At 40.6% G+C, this 18,884-nt stretch overlaps 1 protein-coding gene across 1 annotated transcript; it reads right to left on the bottom strand.

Annotated features, from left to right (window-relative positions):
- Positions 1-602: 602 nt before the first annotated feature.
- LOC308691870 (putative nuclease HARBI1) lies at positions 603-1,751 on the bottom strand (the record flags this gene model as incomplete). The annotated part of the gene is made up of 1 exon (XM_081367431.1): positions 603-1,751. One exon carries the CDS (start codon positions 1,749-1,751, stop codon positions 603-605), a length of 1,149 nt encoding a protein of 382 aa, XP_081223557.1.
- Between the last annotated feature and the right edge of the window lie 17,133 nt (positions 1,752-18,884).

Below are 18,884 nucleotides of genomic sequence, written 5' to 3'. Positions count from 1 at the left end.
CACCTACACCACATGTCACCCCACATCAGCAAACATCATTTTCGTACAGACGTGCACTGCTGCAAGATGACACAGAGTAACTGCCCTGTTGCACTATATAATTCTTGATTTTACATTGTTTGCACTGCACTTCATTTCTGTGCACGGTTGCACTTTATACAGTTTGACCTGTTGTGGTTGACATGTTGTATATAGTTATTGTGTTTTGTGCCCTGTTGCACTATATAATTCTTGTTTTTATATTGTTTGCACTGCACTTCAGGTTTGTGCACGGTTGCACTTTATAGTTTGACATGTTTTGTGTAATTTTACCTGTTATATTTGACATGTTGTACATAGTTATTTTATTATATAGTTATATTTATTTTTTGTGTACTGTTGCACTTTATACCTGTTCAATATTACCTGTTTTTTAAAAATGGTTCTTTGACCTAAATATTTATTTTCCAATAAAAAAAAAGTTCTGGAATTTTTGCAGTCATTTATTTTCACAAGACATATTCAACACAACACTATCAAAATAATCATTAGTACATTTTCCAAAGGTAAATACTTAAAATTTGAACAAAATAGAAAAAAAAAAAACTTGATGGCCAGTATTTCTAAGGGTCAAGGTACTTTGTGAGTACTCTCCTCACTCTCTTTCCTTCTCCCTCATTACAGTCTGTGAGGTAGTTGTTGCATTGTGTAGGAGGCTGTAAGTCTTTATCACCTTGCATCGTTCCCAACACCGTGTGTTCAGCCACAGTCTCCTTACAGTTTTCACAAAAATTGTGGAGAACAAAGCAGGCGTAAATGACAAAGGGCAGGTCCTGCAAGTTGATGTCCATAGGCCTTTTCAGTGCAGCAAATCTGGCTTTGAGACGACCAAAAGCACACTCAATGACCATCCGTGCCCTACACAAACTTAGCCCAAAGTACTGTTCTTGAGGTGTGGAGCCACCGTTTGCATATTCCTTCATCAAGTAAGGCAGTAGAGGGTAGGCTGGGTCACCAAGAAGATAAATTGGTATGTCCTCCTCGTTGTCCACAATTTGTTTTTTCAGAGGAGGGATCTGGCCAGTCTTAAAGTACAGGTTGAGCTTTGAATTAGCAAAAATCCTTGCATCGTGTACACTCCCGGGCCACTTTATCACAACATCCATAAATCTGTACTTATAATCACAGACCGCCTGTACATTGAGAGAATGTTTGCCTTTCCTGTTGATGTAGTCCATCGAGTTGGCAGACGGCTGCTTGATTTCTATGTGTGTGCCGTCGACCGCTCCCAAACACTGTGGCATGCCATGAGCACGATGGAAACGCAAAACCAGATCCTCGGCCTCGGACTCCGTAAAAGGCAACTTGATGTACTTTGGACCCAGGTGGACAGCGATCGCTTTGCATGTTTGCCTGACAACAACAGACACAGCCTGTCGCGACACGCCGAAGGCGTTAGCAGTCTTCCTTAGCCGTCCCTCGTCGCTCAAATAATACAGAGTTAACGCAACCCTTTTGAGTGTAGTAATTGGTGCCCTCATGTTTGTTGTTTGCCCTTCAATATACGGACTGAGCTCCTCGCTCAGGGCGACGAGAGATGCTTTGGACATGCGGAAATTCTCCCTCCATTCATCTTCCACAACAACGCCATTGACAAAGTTGTCCCACCAACTGCTAGTTCTACCTGGTCTTATCCAAAATTTTCTCCTGGTTGCTCTCCTGGTTGTCTTCCGCGGTGGATCTAAGAGCATGTGGCGTATGGTGTTGTCCATGGTTGCTTGTTGCTCAACACAATTGCATAGAAGCAATAGATTTTGCTGTAATAAAGCTAATAAGCTTAGTAGCTTCTGCAGCACAAACACAATCATGTAGTCCGCCATTATTGTTGTTGCTGTTGCGTGTGACGCAGCCGACACGTGATGTGATGACATCATCGTTTCACAAAATGTACGGATTGGCCGTACACACGAAAACGCAAGGGCGGCGTTTTCAGATTTATCCACCTTGGGACCCGGTTTCAAAAAATAGCGGTTTCAGTCTCCGAAAACGCCGGATCCGTGTGGACGAAACGCCAATGCGATAAAAAATTTATACGTATACAGTGAAACGCGTCTCCGTGTGGACGGGCCCTGAGTTAAATATGAAACCTGACTCATAATATGCTGATCATAATGTTAAGGCCCGATACCGTGACATTCAAGGGCAAAATGTATCAGCCCTACAGTTACAGCATAACATAATATTGAAACCTATAACATTGTACAGTATTAGCAGTAGTTATAGTGTTTTATCATGCAAAACAGTTAATACTAACCCAGACACACATGTGCAGTTTGCCTTTAGTGTAAAGTTGTTTACAACTTTAGTACAACTTTCAGTGTTGGTACTTTGCACATGCTTTTTGTTCATTACAAATTATGCAAAATGATTATCTTAGAATGGAAGATGCTGTCTCTCGCATCACATAAATGATCATTAGTTTAGTAAGTGGTCTTGAAGAGGATTCTCTTCTCTCTGTCTCTGTCCTCACTGTCTCAGTTGGACTCGGTCTCGACTACAGCACTATAAACAAGACAAACAACTTTACACTAAAGGCAAACTGCACTTGCGTTTCTGGGTTAGTATTAACATGTAAAACATATAAAAAATGTGAACTGACAACACAGTGTTGTTTTTCCATCACACAACAAACCTGTTATTCCTGCTTTTGTCAAAGAGGTTTCCTGTAATAGACACTTTGTGCAGAAATGAAAGTTAAACTGGAGAAAGGTGTGTGTCTACTGGAACAAAAATGGAATGTATAAAAGATTGTTCACATATTTTAGTCTTGAATGGTGTTGTTATGAACAACGAGGAGGCAGGCCATGACTAATGGTTGGTCGAGAACAGTTACACCACATAAACACACTAATATATGAAGACCAGCAGTGAAAGCTGAAGTTCAGTGAGTAGACAGAGAGTTCACTGAAGTCAGAGTAGAAGATGAGTGAGAGGATCGAGCCTCAGACTATAGGATACAGAAACACTATATAATCAGCTGACGTCACGTCTGCAGGTTCTGATCAACAGTGGATCATTCTAGAAATGTCTGTGAGGGTCGCAGTCAAACTCTGATTGGGGCCGCTGTTGAATTCTCCCGGAGATTATTCCTTTAACACGGTCACATGTCTCTAGCATAAATGTGACGATCACCAGTGATCCTTTGCCCAGACCATCATCCATTATCACCTTCACCTGTGTCTCATTATCCTGTTTAGCTCACACTATATAAGCCTGGTTTTCTCATTCATTCTCTGCGCAGTCTTGTTTAGTGTTTGTATCCCGTTTCTCCCGTGTCCTGGTTCTCTTGATTCTCTGCCTTTCCTCGGATTTCTCTCTTTGCCTCAGTCCTGATCTGTTATTGTTTGGATAGTTTGTCTGTGTATGACCCTTGCCTGTTATCTGGATTATGTTTTTGGATTACCCTTTCAAAATAAATACTGCATTTGGATCCTCAACCTTCGTGTCTCAGAGCAGTTCGTAACAATAAACCACCTCTTCAAGCATAATAACATAAAACACAGGCGATATATTTCCCCTTCAAGGCCTGAGTCAGGACTTCACTGCAACAGAACATGAAAACTACAGAGAGACAGGGCACGGACGAAAATTAATAAGAATAAAGTCTGACGATTCTCTTTCTACAAAATACAACTCTTGATTAATTTGGTTCAATTCAAGATTCAATATTTTATTTGTCACATACACAGTTATATACAGAATATCCGACCAATAGTGAAATGTAAATAGGGTCCACTCCAAGATAAATGAACATCTAAAAATAATGAACAATTTAAACAATATAAAGATAAAATTTCTAATAATAAAAAAATCTGTAAGCTAAACTGAGAATATTTACAGAAATGTGCAGACAATAGTAACGAGGTAGTTACATAGCAGCAATGTAAAGTGCAAAAGGATGCAGTTTTGTAGCTGCGTTACAATAAAGAGTAGTCAGTGCTGGGTGCAGGTATTAATGACCAGAGTACAGATGATGTTAAGAGAGCGAGTTTAGGAGCCTAATGGCCTGGGGGAAGAAGCTTCTCCTAAGTCTCTCTGTTTTAGACCTCACACTGCGGTAGCGCTTACTCGATGGTAGCAAGTTGAACAGACAGTTATGTGGGTGGTTGAAGTCTTTAATCGTTTTGTTGGCTCTACTCTTGCAGCGTTTGTGGTAAATGTCTTGCAGGGGTGGAAGAGAAGACCCAGTGATGCGCTCAGCTAAGCGCACAACTCTCTGAAGTGCTTTGCAGTCGTGACTAGAGCTATTCCCATACCACACTGTGATACATTGAGCTAAAACGCTTTCTATGGCCCCTGAATAGAAAGTTTTTAGGATCGTTGGTGATACCCTGAATTTTCTCAGCTGTCGCAGATGGTATAGTCTTTGCCTTGCTTTCTTCACCTGTGTATGGATGTGAGAGGTCCAAGTAAGATCCTCAGAGATGTTCACACCGAGGTACTTGTAGCTGCTCACCTTCTCCACAGGTGTCCCACTGATCATAAGAGGAGTAAAGGCCTGCTGTCTCTTTCTGAAGTCCACAATCAGCTCTTTGGTTTTGGTCACATTCAGAGAGAGACAGTTGTCCTTGCACCAAGATGTTAATTTCTCAACCTCCTCCATGTATGCAGTCTTGTTGTTGTTGGAGATAAGGCCCAGAACCACTGTATCGTCAGCAAATTTGACAATAGAAGTGGAGCTGTGAGAAGCCACACAATCATGTGTGTAGAGAGAGTAAATTAGGGGACTCAGAACGCAGCCCTGTGGTGCTCCTATGCTCAGGGTGATGGAGTCGGAGGTGAACCGGCCTACTTTCACTACCTGGGGTCTGTATGAAAGAAAGTCCTGAATCCACTTGCAGAGTGAAGAATTCAGACCCAGATTTAGGAGTTTGGAAGTTAATTTGCTGGGAATTATAGTGTTAAAGGCTGAGCTGTAGTCGATGAAAAGCAGCCTTACATAGTTTCCATATTTACTGTCAATGTGGGTGAGGGAGGAGTGTAGGACATGAGAGATAGCGTCCTCAGTAGATCTGTTTGGCCGATAGGCAAACTGAAGAGGGTCCAGTGTATCAGGTATGAAGGAGCAGATGTTGTTTTTTACCAGTCTCTCAAATACCTTCATGACTGTAGATGTGAGGGCAACTGGACGATAGTCATTCAGGCATGAGGGTTTATTGTTCTTCGGCACAGGAATGATGACAGATTTTTTTAAAGATGAGGGGACCACGGAGGTAGCAAGGGACTCGTTGAAGATAGATGTAAACAATCCAGCGAGCTGGTCAGCACAGCACCTCAGAACGAGACCAGAGATGCCATCAGGTCCGGCTGCTTTCCTGACATTCACTTGCTTTAGCGCCCGCCTAACCTCGTCCTCCGACAAATTGATTGCAGGGTCGCCGCTCTGTCCGCTACTTTCTCGCGCGCCGAGAGGCAGAGTTGCGCTGCCGCGATTGCAAAGCGAGCAAAGAAAGAGTTTAACTCGTCAGCCAGCGACGGATCTGCTCTCACCTCTGTGGAGGAATTGGTTCCGAAGGTGCAGATGGTCCTCAGTCCCTGCCACATGCGTCGGGAGACATTTAGTTGGAAGTGAGACTCCACACAGATTGTATGAGAAAATTAATTTGTAACTCTTTACACTAAGGTTTCATTAGTTAATATGAACTGCACTTCTACAGCATTTATTATACCCCAGGGCTCAGTCCTCGGCCCTCTACTTTTCTCTCTGTATTTGCTTCCACTTGATTCCATACTTAGAAAATATGGCCTTTCATTCCACTGTTATGCAGATGACAGTCAGATTTATGTACCTCTTAAAAAGAAAAATGATAACTCTGTTGGACAACTACTCAATTGTCTCGACGACATAAAGGCCTGGATGGCTATGAACTTTTAAAATTTTAATGATAAAAAAACAGAAGTGATGGTTTTTGGAGGCACCACTGGGACCCCGCCTGTAGATCTGGGCTCCTTGGCACCCTATATTACACCTAGCATTACAAACCTAGGAGTTAAAGTGGACCCTGAGCTTAAATTTGACAGTCAGATCAAAGCTGTTGTCAAATCAAGCTTCTTCCATTTGGACTACTGTAATTCACTATATGTGGGGGTTAGTGGGTCCTCCATCACCCGTCTCCAGATGATACAAAATGCAGCAGCACGTCTTTTAACGTGGAAAAACGTAAACATGAGCACATTTCCCCTATTTTAGCTTCATTACACTGGCTGCCTATTCAATTTAGGATCCATTTTAAAATTCTGTTATTTGCTTTTAAATCACTAAATGGTCTTGCCCCGCCATACCTATCTGAGCTTCTACACTCTTATAAACCCGTCCGCGCTCTCAGGTCATATGATCAGCTGCTCCCGACTGTGCCTAAAACTAAGCGTAAGCTTGCTGTGTCTGCCCCTAAACTATGGAATGATCTGCCTTTGTATGTTAAGCAGGCCTCTTCTTTATCTGTTTTTAAAACCCTTCTTAAAACTCATCTTCTCTCTTTGGCTTTTGACACCTAGTAAGATGTCGACTTCATTTACTTGTTTTAATTTGTTACTGTGAATGTTTTTTATTGTGTGGTTATTAATTGTACATGTGTTTATGTTTATATCTTCTGTACAGCACTTTGGTCAACCTTGGTTGTTGTAAAGTGCTTAACAAATAAAGTTGGTATGGTATGGTATGGTATTAATCTTTGTTAATTTCAACATTTACTAATACTTTATTAAAAACTTGTTAACATTAGTTAACGCACTGTGAACTAACGTGAACAAACAATGAACAGCTTTAAAGCAACAACATGGAACTTTTCCTCTGCGGTCGCCCTACAGGTTGGAAGCGGAATTGTCCATTACCGCTGTCGTAAAATGATTTACGGTTACTGTATATGAAGCATGTAGGTTTTTTTTTCCTATGGGCAATGATAATATTATTAATCTTCCTCCTTTTATAATTTATACATATTTAGTAGACTAAACATTTTAACTCAAACATTTGCGATTTGCATGTCGATTACAATGCTCAAATCTGAACGAGAATAATAGCGATAGCATCCTAACCATCTAAAACTAACGCATGTTAGTGTTTACTAGCTACCAGATTGATAATTCGCTCATCTACTAGCTGATTCATGAAGATAAATAAATGGAGGACCAGATAGTTTCCGTAGCCAGGCAGACAACAGATTAGAAAAACTAAAGATAGTATGCAAGCAATTTACAGTTACTTACTAGTTCAACAGCATGACGGCCAAGTCAGCATCGGTCTGGTAACACTCCTCCTCCATAAGCTCACGCCAGCGAGCAAACGCTCGACCCATATTGATCCTCGTCCTGCCTTTCAGTTTATCACTCTCCCTTTTCCTCTTCCGACTCTACTCCGACAAAACCTTGGACTTCTTACGTTTCGCTGCTGCTTCAGCCATGACGAAAACAGACGCACGAAAACAAACGCGCTGGTTGGCCACATTTGAGGAAGTGGTGGGCGAAGTGACGTATGCCGTAAAGCAGTCGAATTTTGTAGTTCTTTTTGAGCGCTGGTTACTACCCGCACCGCGAAGTTACATAGTGCCAGTAAAAGCGATACAGACCCCGTCAGGCTCTGGCAGACGTCTCATTCAACCTATTGTAAGTCGATGTACTATCACAAGGGTCTTGGAAATATATTATGAAGGTTGAAAAGCTACATGTTGTTACTTTAAGTTAACTAACATTAACAAAGATTAATAAATAATCTGACAAATGTATTGCTCATGGTTAGTTAATACATTAATGTTAACTAATGAACCTTATTGTAAAGTGTTAGTAATTAATTCATTACAAAACAAGTACTTGTTCATTCTCTGTAAGCTAGCTTCGATGTGTTCACACTGTTACTGCGTTCCTGACTGGGGTCAAAAACAGAAGAAACAGAAGAAACTGAGACAGACTAAATCCAGAAGAACTGCGGGAACGTCTCAGAGACGCTTGAAGAAACCTTCCTGCAAAGCTCCCTGAGAAACTATGTGTACCTGGACAAAAGCCGTTTTAAACGCAAAGGGTCGTTACACATATATTGATTTGAATTAGTTAATAAAATAAATAAATACATAAATAAATTCAATTTGTGATTTTATTTTTGAAAGCATTCTCACTTTACAGAATTTTAACACAAGTGCCAGTGCTTTTCACAGTAGCTTTGCAGGAAGGGTTCCTCAGGCGTCTCGGAGACGTTCCCGCAGTTCTTCTGGATTTAGTCTGTCTCAGTTTCTTCTGTTTCTTCATGTAATCACAGACGGACTAGATGATGGTGAGATCAGATCAGACCGGCTGCTGTCATTATTACAATTAATGGCAAAAAGAATGTTTGGAAATGTAAACTGATATTTCCTACTGACACACTACAGCAAAAGATATAAATAACTGACTTAAAACCATTTTTTTGGGGGGGGGGAGAGTATTAACATACCTAAGACTTTTGCACAGTACTGTATAGCAAATACATGCAGTTTTGACAGCTTTAATCGCCTTTTTGATTCTTACATGAGTTAATTGACGTGTCACACGCTTTCACACACATTTTCTTAAATAAAAGTACCATCAGAAAAAAGGAGAATTACATCTGTTGTTGACTGCACACTATTCGACTTACTCAAAACGGTCTTGCAACCCGCCAGTTGAGAAAGATTGACTCTATATTTACTGTGTGCACATCACTGTCAGATGTTCTGCTGAAGCTCATTCGGCACTCGTTTGACTTGCGCTGGTGCTGAGGTGAAGTCGGAGTGTGCGTCTGAAGAGTCTCACGTTTTTTGTGGTCTTAAAGAGACAGTTCAGCGTTTTAAAAAACCAATTTTTTGTCAATAAAAAAAGAGACAGAAACAGCAGTTGTGAGAGGGGTGGACAAGCTTAGACCAAGAGTCCTACCTCCGCCAGTGGTCGCCTTTCAGAAACTAAACACACACATAAACACACACACACCTCACTTACTGAAGTGAGGTGGACCCCGGCCGTATCCAGATCTGATGAAGGACCTGCGCCTGGATGCGACGACACCGCAGTGCTGAAGTGTCAACTAGTCTCTCCTTGTTTCCTGAAGTGAGGTGGACCCCGGCCGTATCCAGATCAGATGGTGGATCTGCACCTGGACCTCACCATGACACATCCTGAAGTGCCAGCCTCATCAGCCCTGTGAAGGCCTCATCGACACGACCAATCTGACTTCTGACCTGTAATGCTGCCTGGATCATAATTATACACTGTTTGCTTGTTGGCCAGAGGAGAACTGGCCCCCGACTGAGCTTTGGCTTGCTTAGTTGGGGACATTTAATATTCAACGATATTATTGATCTGCCTTATTATGGGTGGACAATGATGCAATTTTCTTCTAGAAACAAACTTTGTTGTATTATTTTCATGTTATCAATGTGAAGCTGCTTTGATACAATCTGTATTGTAAAAAGCGCTATATAAATAAAGGTGACTTGACTTGACATCGCCTGCAACTGAAATAACAGAATACACACACTGATTTACAAAACTATGATTTCCAATTCATTATAGAAAACAATAAGAGGTAAATCCACCTCTTCATGGTCATATTCACACAGTGTTGAGGAGTCTGATGCTTTTGATCGGCTCTTTATTCCACAATCTGTCTGAGAGTGACACAAACATGTACCAGTGCTGGAAATTAGAGAAGTAATCAAATCTAATCACTTATGTTACTTTAATAAAGTAATTGAAATAGTTACACTAAATTTAAATGGCTTGTAATTACATTAAATTGCAATTTGTAAATAAAATGTTAGAAAAAAGTTAGAAAATTGTAGAAGTTCTGTTCTATTACATGAGAAATGACTAAAGATGCACTGAACAACACGAAAAGTCATGATTTTCAAAAAATGATTTAAAAGACGATTTGGACTATTTGGTTGAGAAAGCAGTTTTAGCCAGTTTGAATGAAACTCATCCGTCCTTTCATTCAATGACAACATATTAGAGACAACAAATCTACATTCATCTGCTACTGACTGAAGATCATAGATTATAGATGTTATGGTTACGTGTGAATCATGAGGAAACAAAGAAAGCAACAGATCAGATGATCAGGTGCCTGACCCGGCTCAACCTGATCAGCAATGGGGCCCATCAGCAGTAATGAAAGAATTGTGAAGAGCATATTTGTAACCGTGGCATGAATAACACGACAGGCTCGCCACACCCAGAACATCATATATAACCTGTGTTGTGTTCAGATGTGTGTGTATTCATGCTCATCACACTGTTCTCACGCCAGGAAAAACATCAAGGTATGTGTGTCTTTAATGACTTTGAGTTAGTGAACTTCATATGGTCAGCTGTCATGAGGTCTACAGTGATATAAAGAAACATTTAGATAAGTGTTTGTTATTGTTATAGATTTTAACATGGTTGTGCTGTTGTATTTTTAATTATTTTCATAATAGAATATTACTTATTGAGTAACTGCATAGAAATGAAGCTGTTCCAGGTCTTGAGCACATTACCACATCAGTTCACTAAACTACTACTAAACTACTAAACTACTAGACTACTTTTATTATTTCAAAGACTCTTACAGTCTACTGTAAAAACCAAACACACATAGACTCTCTCTCTTTCTCTCTCTCTCTCTCTCTGTGTGTGCGTGTGCGCATGTGCGGGTGTGTCTGAGGAGTGTGTGAGCGTCTGAGCGAGTTGCAGCGTGTGTGAGTGAGTTGGTACTTTTTTTTCCCTTTCCTTTTTCTTTTTTTGTTTTGTTTAGTATATATTGTTTGTCGCCGTTTTCTTCACCTAAGGGTGGAAAATGGGGACAAATTCAGATGGTTGTGCTCTTTTAACCTGCAAATGTTTACCTGATGAGTCCATTACAGTTGAGGATTGTCTAGTTGCGATCAGCAGTGAAGTTGGGGCTTGTAATATTGTGTCTACATCAAGGATGAACAAGGCATTTGTTGTCTTTTTGAAAGAAGTTTCTTTGGTTCAGCATTTAGTTGAATTTGTTAGAGATACTTTTTTATCAGTTTTGCCTTTGTCGAATCCTTCAAAGAAGGTTAGGGTTGTTAAATGATGAATTAACAATTTACTAATGATTCATAGCATGCAGTTATTATAAAGTGTTACCGAATTCTTCAGCATTTATTAATCTTAGTTATTATTAATTTGAACATTTACTTATTCATTATTAAAATCAAAGGTTGTATTTATTAACGATAGTTGATGCACTGTGAACTAACATGAACTAATAATCAACAGCTGTATTTTTATTAACTAACATTAACAAAGATTAATAAATACAGAAACAAATGTATTGATCATTGTTAGTTCATGATAGTAACCTAAATACATTAAGTAATGTTGACTAATGAACCTTATTGTAAAGTGTTACCAAAATATATATACAATTTGTGTGTGTGTGTGTGTTTACAGTAAACTTCACAAACAACATAAAAACATCTTCCTCATAATGGCGTCTGTACCAGAAAGTGCTGGAATCAGAGTTCTCTCCTGGAATATTAATGGCCTGAAAGCAAAACTTAAGGATAAGCGTAAAACTGCACTACTGGAGAACTTTGACCAATATGATATTGTGCTTCTGCAAAAGACTAACATTGGTAAAAAGGACTATAAGAAAGGTGGACAAATCAATAAGTTCTTATCAAAGAAATATGACCTAGTAAAACTGAAAGACAATCAAGAAAAACGAGAAGGAGGAGGAAGAAGAGGAGGAGGAGGAGGAGAAGAAGGAGAAGAGGAGGAGAAGGAGAAGGAGGATGAAGAGGAGGAGGAGGAGGAGAAGGAGGAAGAGGAGGAGAAGGAGGATGAAGAGGAGGAGGAGGAGGAGAAGGAGGAAGAGGAGGAGAAGGAGAAGGAGGATGAAGAGGAGGAGGAGGAGAAGGAGGAAGAGGAGGAGAAGGAGGAGGAGGATAAAGAGGAGGAAGAGGAGGAGGATAAAGAGGAGGAGGAAGAGGAGGATAAAGAGGAGGAGGAGGAGGAAGAGGAGGAGGAGGAAGAGGAGGAGGAAGAGGAGGAAGAGGAGGAGGAGAGAAGAAGAGGAGGACGAGGAAGAGGAGAAGGAGGAAGAGGAGGAGGAGAAGGAGGAAGAGGGGGAGGAGGAAGAGGGGGAGGAGGAAGAGGGGGAGGAGGGGGGGAGAAGATTAAGGTGGAGATTGAGGAGGAGGATGAGGATGAGGAGAAGAGGAAGGAGGAGGAGAAGAAGAAGAAGGAGGAGGAGAAGAAGAAAAAGGAGGAGAAGGAGAAGAAGAAGGAGGAGGAGAAGAAGAAGAAGAAGGAGGAGGAGGAAGAGAAGGAGAAGAAGAAGGAGGAGGAAGAGGAGGAGGAGGAGAGAAGAAGAGGAGGACGAGGAAGAGGAGAAGGGGGAAGAGGAGGAGGAGAAGGAGGAAGAGGGGGAGGAGGAAGAGGGGGAGGAGGAAGAGGGGGAGGAGGAAGAGGGGGAGGAGGAAGAGGGGGAGGAGGGGGGGAGAAGATTAAGGTGGAGATTGAGGAGGAGGATGAGGATGAGGAGAAGAGGAAGGAGGAGGAGAAGAAGAAGAAGGAGGAGGAGAAGAAGAAAAAGGAGGAGAAGGAGAAGAAAAAGGAGGAGAAGGAGAAGAAGAAGGAGGAGGAGAAGAAGAAGAAGAAGAAGGAGAAGGAAGAGAAGGAGATGAGGGGTGCGACGATGTACATGACGTGCTTCAGCTCAAGCAGCAAAGGAGTCGCCATTATTGTCAATAAACCACACAAACTTCTGGAATCGTCTAGTGAGGGTGGAGAATATGCTTGGGTTCATGTTGAGATTGATGGGCAGAAGTACACGTTTGTCAGTGTGTACTATCGTGGTTCTGGTAATCTAATGGGTAATCTTGTGTTGAAGATTATCTACAGCTTCTCAACAGAAGGGATAGAGGATTTTAAAGGCAGGCCTGTGATTGGTGGAAGACAACACTTTAACACTACACTTGACCCTGAACTGGATGTGAACACAGCTAAACCACAGAGAGAAAAAGTGAAAGAGTTCTTGGATGACATGATATGTCTAATGTCTGAAGAGAACTGCATCCTATAGAGCAAAAATACACACGCAAGCATCAAACTGGAACAAAGTCCAGATTAGACTATATTTTCATGTTGGAGGATGAGGTGAGATGTGTCGAAAGTTGTGAAATACTCAGTGATATAGATCTGTCTTATAAAGATCTGTATGGTCAATTAATAACAGTTCAGCCTAATCATTCCCCCGTGAGCCTGACTCTGAACTACAGAGACATTCAACAGCCTAGAGAAGAGTGATTAGACAAGCTCACACGTATCTGATATGAAACTATGCAGTGAATGGTTTCTATTAATATGTCTGCAGATTAAGCTTTTGGTCTGGCACTATCAGAGCAAATAGTCATTCTAAGATAGGCCTATATGCTAATTAAATGTTTAAGGGTTTGTTTCAGTAATTTAATAAGAAAAGGAATTTTACTAAACAATTAATTATGGATTATTTTTAAAACTTGTGTACATGCTAGTTCACTTAAGTGTCTGCTAATGAACCGATAGAAATACAATCAAATCATTCTGTACTTTCAAAGATCAAAGTAGCTTTTTGTCATTTCACTTTATAATAGAGAAACTAGTGAAATCACAGGGAAATGAGCCCTTCTACAGGAGAAATATAACACTAGTGTCCAGAAGTCGGACACTCCACCTCTGATCAGTGTGATGTCATGAATGAACTTCCTGTTCTGACTCCTCCTCTTCCCTTTTCCATTGGAACTGAATGGGAGAGTTAGGTTTCCTTTAACTTCTGATAATCTTATTTAATCTTTTTAGTAATTATTGCTTTTATATCTATATTTTCACTCCAATTAATGTGTATAATGTTATTTTATTAACCTGTGTGATTTTTTTTTTTCATTTGACCCTTTTGGAGATTTATTTTGTCTTCTATGTAACTGAAAATGACTTATAAGAACTGATAAGAATGTAAATGTGTGCCTTGAAATGTAATGTAAGTCGCTTTGGATAAAAGCATCTGCCAAATGCATAAAAATGTAAATGAACATGACAGTAGAAGATCTCATTCATCTCTTTCTGGGCTATTGAGTGATTTGAAGTAAAACCGGGATGATGCAAAAAAAGAAAAGGAAAAAAAAGCCCCAAGTTAACAGGTCAGTCTCAAACTTTCTACACACTTTTCATCACTAGAGTTGTGAATCTTCACTTGCTCTTAAAAATAAGAACAAAGATGCAAATAACAATCAGTAGTACCAATATAAGAAAGAAACACATGAAATTAACAATGAAAGATTAAAAGATATTTCACAATATATCCCCAATAACATTGAAAACATTTGACTGTGTGTGTGTGTGTGTGTGTGTGTGTGTGTGTGTGTGTGTGTGTGTGTGTGTGTTGCTTTAGTGGAGATTACTGTTAGAAAAAACCATTTAAAATGAAAGGGATCCTCTGCTGCCATCTGCTGTTACAATCATAATTATACTCATTCTACTCATTGATATAGTTGCCATATCAATCAACTGATATACTTTTCACAGTACAGGTATATCATACTTTTAAGCATTATAAAATCACTATTATAACACATTCACATTTTGTCAAAGTTTATCACGTTATTTGTACTGAGCTACTGAGCAACAATCGTGCCTCATTATGATTAATGTGAAACCTGGAAATGGTGTTATCAGAGGAGATTTGCTGTACACATTTTGTTACCCATCATTTAGATCAAATATCTGTATCTACAATAAAATGTGTGTGCGTGTGTGTAAGCAAGCTTAGTGTGTATCAAGTATTATCAAGCCTGTGTGTGTTTTAGCGTATTCTTCTTCATGCATATTTTAAGGTGTCAGCCCTACATTTCAGGTCGACATAAACCCCAACAGCACAGATGCCATAAAGGTCTTAAAACGCTGATAATTGCTGATAAAAAAATAAAAATTATTTGACGCTGTTATGAATGGAACAGTGAGTATACTGTGTAAATCCTGCAAACAATGATGTGATATATATATATATATATATATATATATATATATATATATATTTTTTTTTTTACTATGGGAAAAATAAAAATGAAAAATGGCAAGGACATTAGTCATATTTTATGTGAAGTTCACAATGTAATTTCGGGAGGAGTGAACCCATCTAATCTTTCCGGAAGTTTCCATTACCGAAACATGTCGGATCTTCCGGAGCTCCAGCTATTCCCGTCAGATGACGAACTCTCCAGCGTCACAGAGACGCCAGCTTTTCATCCTCAACCCAGACCAGGTCGTTCACCTCGGATCATTTAAAATGGACCATAAACAGCCTCTGTCAAGCACTCCCCCAGCCCTCCTATACCTTCACCAAAAACCCTACTCAACGCTCCTCAGCCCTTCATTCCTACACACCTCACCAGAATAGCTTCCAATTCCCATAGCGACCGCTCGTACTTCCACGTCCGCTCCCGTCTCGGCTCAATACAATACAACAATACAATACAATATTTATTTATGAAGCACATTTAAAAACAACCATGGCTGACCAAAGTGCTGTACAGAACAGAAGAAAAATAATAATAATAAAGTAACACAAAAAATAAATAATCAATAATCGTATCTGAATCATGGAGTATTAAAAACCAAAGAAAATAAATAAGTCTGTAAAGAAGATTTGAAGGTGGAAACAGAGGGAGCTGATCTAATGTAGAGAGGTAGACTGTTGAAACAAAGTTTTGGGCCTGCAGTCGCAAAAGCGCGATCGCCTCGATTTTTAAGTCTGGATTTAGGCATCATGAGTCGACCATTATCACTGGATGTCAGGGTTCTAGAAGGAGTGTACGGACAAAGTAGATCAGTCAGGTACTGAGGGGCCAATTTGTTCAGGGCTTTATAAACAAATAATACAATTTTAAAATCAATTCTAAATTTGACAGGTAGCCAGTGCAGTGTGGATAGAATGGGGTGATCGGGTCCCAGTGAGGAGTCTAGCAGCTGCGTTCTGCACCAGCTGTAGACGGGAGAGGAAGAATGAGAGACACCAAAATAAAGTGAATTAATAAAATAAAGTAAAGAAGAAAGAAAAGAAATAAAGTGGCTCGGGCAGCAACAGAGGTTCGGCATAGTCCCGCAGTGAATCCCGCTCCGAATAATTCTCACGCTCCTCGTCAAGGCTCCAGATCCTCCAGGTAATCCCTTTTCAATCAATTTCTTTTCCTTCTATTTCCACTGTTCATCTTAATTCCCACAAAGGGGTAAAATCCGGCGTGAGGCTGCCTCCGCTGAATATTCCGTTCCCCTACTTTTTTCAGGTGCAGATCGTAGCGTGAGGATGCCACCGCAATCTGTCCCAGATTTTTCTTCTCCTCCTATTTCCAACTCTTTTCCACCTGTAACTCATTCTAGCCCAGACGTACAGTAGCCCAGGAACCTCCACCAGTATCTTCTCAACTTCGCTCTCTAATCCTAGCAGGTGCAGACATCCATCTACCATCTCTCCTTACACCAGTTCCTACCAATGAATCCCATCGCTCTTACGAATTTGGTCCCTTAACCATACACTCGCATCACTCGACCTCGAACTTTACACCAAAATGTTCCTGGGCTGTCGAAGTCTCTCCTGCGCCGTTTGCAGATCGACTACTCACACAACTTCATCTTGTCCCCAAGTAACACCGGATTCCCCAACCCTTCCAGAACCGCAAGCGCCCAAGTCCACATCATACGTCCCCCGTTCCAGGAGCGAACGCAGCATTCAGCCCATCAGTCTCAACTCAGGGAATCAAGTTTGTTACAACTTTAATTAACAATTAATATTATTATTTATTAATTATTATTAATAATTTAACAACGTTGCCGCTTTCTTCACATTTGCAGTTATTGTGGCGGAGCTCATGCCCATCAAATTCAGCAAATCAAAATCTCAAAAAGTATCTCTCTTCCCCTATCATCATTTCCTACAAAAACCATCCGGACAGAAACTTTACACATTAGCTTGTTTCAGGTTTGAAAGAAGGTTTCGATACAGGCTTGGTAAGCCAACCAAAGTCCAGTTTAATCTGTGACAATCTACAGTCAGGCTCAGCCCAACCAGACTCAGCAGAGGCCCTCGTTAAAAAGAAGTCGATTCCGGCTTCATGAGCGGTCCTTTCGATTCCCCACCCTTCAAACTTTTCAGGATAAATCTTATAGGAATAGCCACCAGGAAATTCTCAGGCAAAAAACGCTTTAATAATCGACCTTTCTGCCCCACACAGCAAACCTCTTCCACATCAGACAAGCCCACCAAACGCTCTCATCCTCATGAATCTCGCTGCTTACCAAGCCCCGCAGGGCTCTCCCGTCCGGATCACAGTTTCGTCTCAGACGAGAGCTTTCATGTCCTATGTTTTCGTGGGCTCCCCATTCGAATCGCAGCGTGAGCCCTTTGTTCGGGCGCAGTGGGGGCTCTCCTTTTCCGAATCGCAGTGTGATCCTTCATGTTATATATCATGGAGGCTCTCCCGTTTGTATCGCAGTGTGGGCCCTCCTATCCGAACAGCGGACTGGAGGAACCGGGAGTTCGTCCCCGGCAGGAGCGGGCCCCATGTTCTCATGCGATCCAGGCCCTCGCCTTAGAGGGAGGGAAGCACTGCATCTTACACATATCGTAGGCTCCCTCTTTCTGTGGCCGAGGGAGGTGTTATCGCTTTGGATGCTGTTCGGCCCGCTTCTATTGGCTCAAGGACCTCCCTCCTCACTCATGACATCAAGAGCCCCCTGTTTTTGTGATCTCTACCACGCTTCTCCCTCCTGCAGGAGCAACTCTGAGCGTCACTGTGCTTGCTCATGACCTAGGTTGATAAATGCAGCAGCGAGACACATACAACTCCCCATTAAACTTCCGCTAGAGTCCATCTACTATTATCCCTCTCCTCGTATCTTTGTCACTTATTTTCCTTACTCTTTTGGAGGGGTTCGGAGGTTCTAACGTACTAAACCGAACCTTCATTTGGAACTACCGCGACCAGTTTCGACTTTCTTTTCCAGCTTGCTGTCCTAAATTTGCACTTTTTGGGGGGTTTATCTCAGCTTGAGCTGAAGCTGCTTCCTCGAGCCCCTCCACTGCAGACAGCAAGACAAATACGCTTAACCTTATTAGCTTAAAGATTATATGGGCAAAGAAACTCGTGAAATTAAATATTCTCATGTTACATGGCAAATTTCACATCCATTAATGCAAGTGGTCTGAAAGGAAACTTAATATTATCCAGCTTTATTTTGAAACATTGCAAGAACTACGGACATCTACAATTACTTGAATCACTAGCTTTAAATTTAATACATGTATGACCTCTTCTTTATTTGTGATTATTAGTGATTATGTCATGACTGATCATATTTTATGTTCGTTATGTGCTATGGTATCTTAAAAATGTGATAAAAAAAAATTTTTTTTTAAAAAATAAATCTGAAAAAATATAGAGTTTATTGGTAAACAAGAAGAATACGCTTATGTTGGCCTTTATACATTGTACATCTAGTTGTGAATTAAGCAGTAAATAAACTGAATGAAAGTCTTCCTGTTTATTTAAACATCTGTTTATTTGACACATGCTGACAAATACATCTATAACCATCTTGATCTGCAGTGAAGACAGAAAGCCCTGAGTAAGAGTCGCTGCGGGAAGCAGAAAGTGAACGACTTCAACAATGTTACCATTCATTAAAGGTAAGATTAAAAAAAGGAGAGAGAAATTAATACTTTTATTCAGCAAGGATACTTTAAATTGATCAAAAGTGACAGTCTTTAATATATAAATTTAACGAATGCAAATAAATACTTTTCACTGGACTTTCCATTCATCAAACAATCCTGAGAAATAAAATGTATGACAGTTTCC

The sequence above is a fragment of the Scardinius erythrophthalmus genome (assembly GCF_964197995.2).
Source record: "Scardinius erythrophthalmus genome assembly, chromosome: 6".
Classification (NCBI taxonomy): Eukaryota; Metazoa; Chordata; class Actinopteri; order Cypriniformes; family Leuciscidae; genus Scardinius; species Scardinius erythrophthalmus.
Note: the sequence above shows the minus strand (reverse complement) of the source record. Positions and strands in the feature narration are given on the sequence as shown.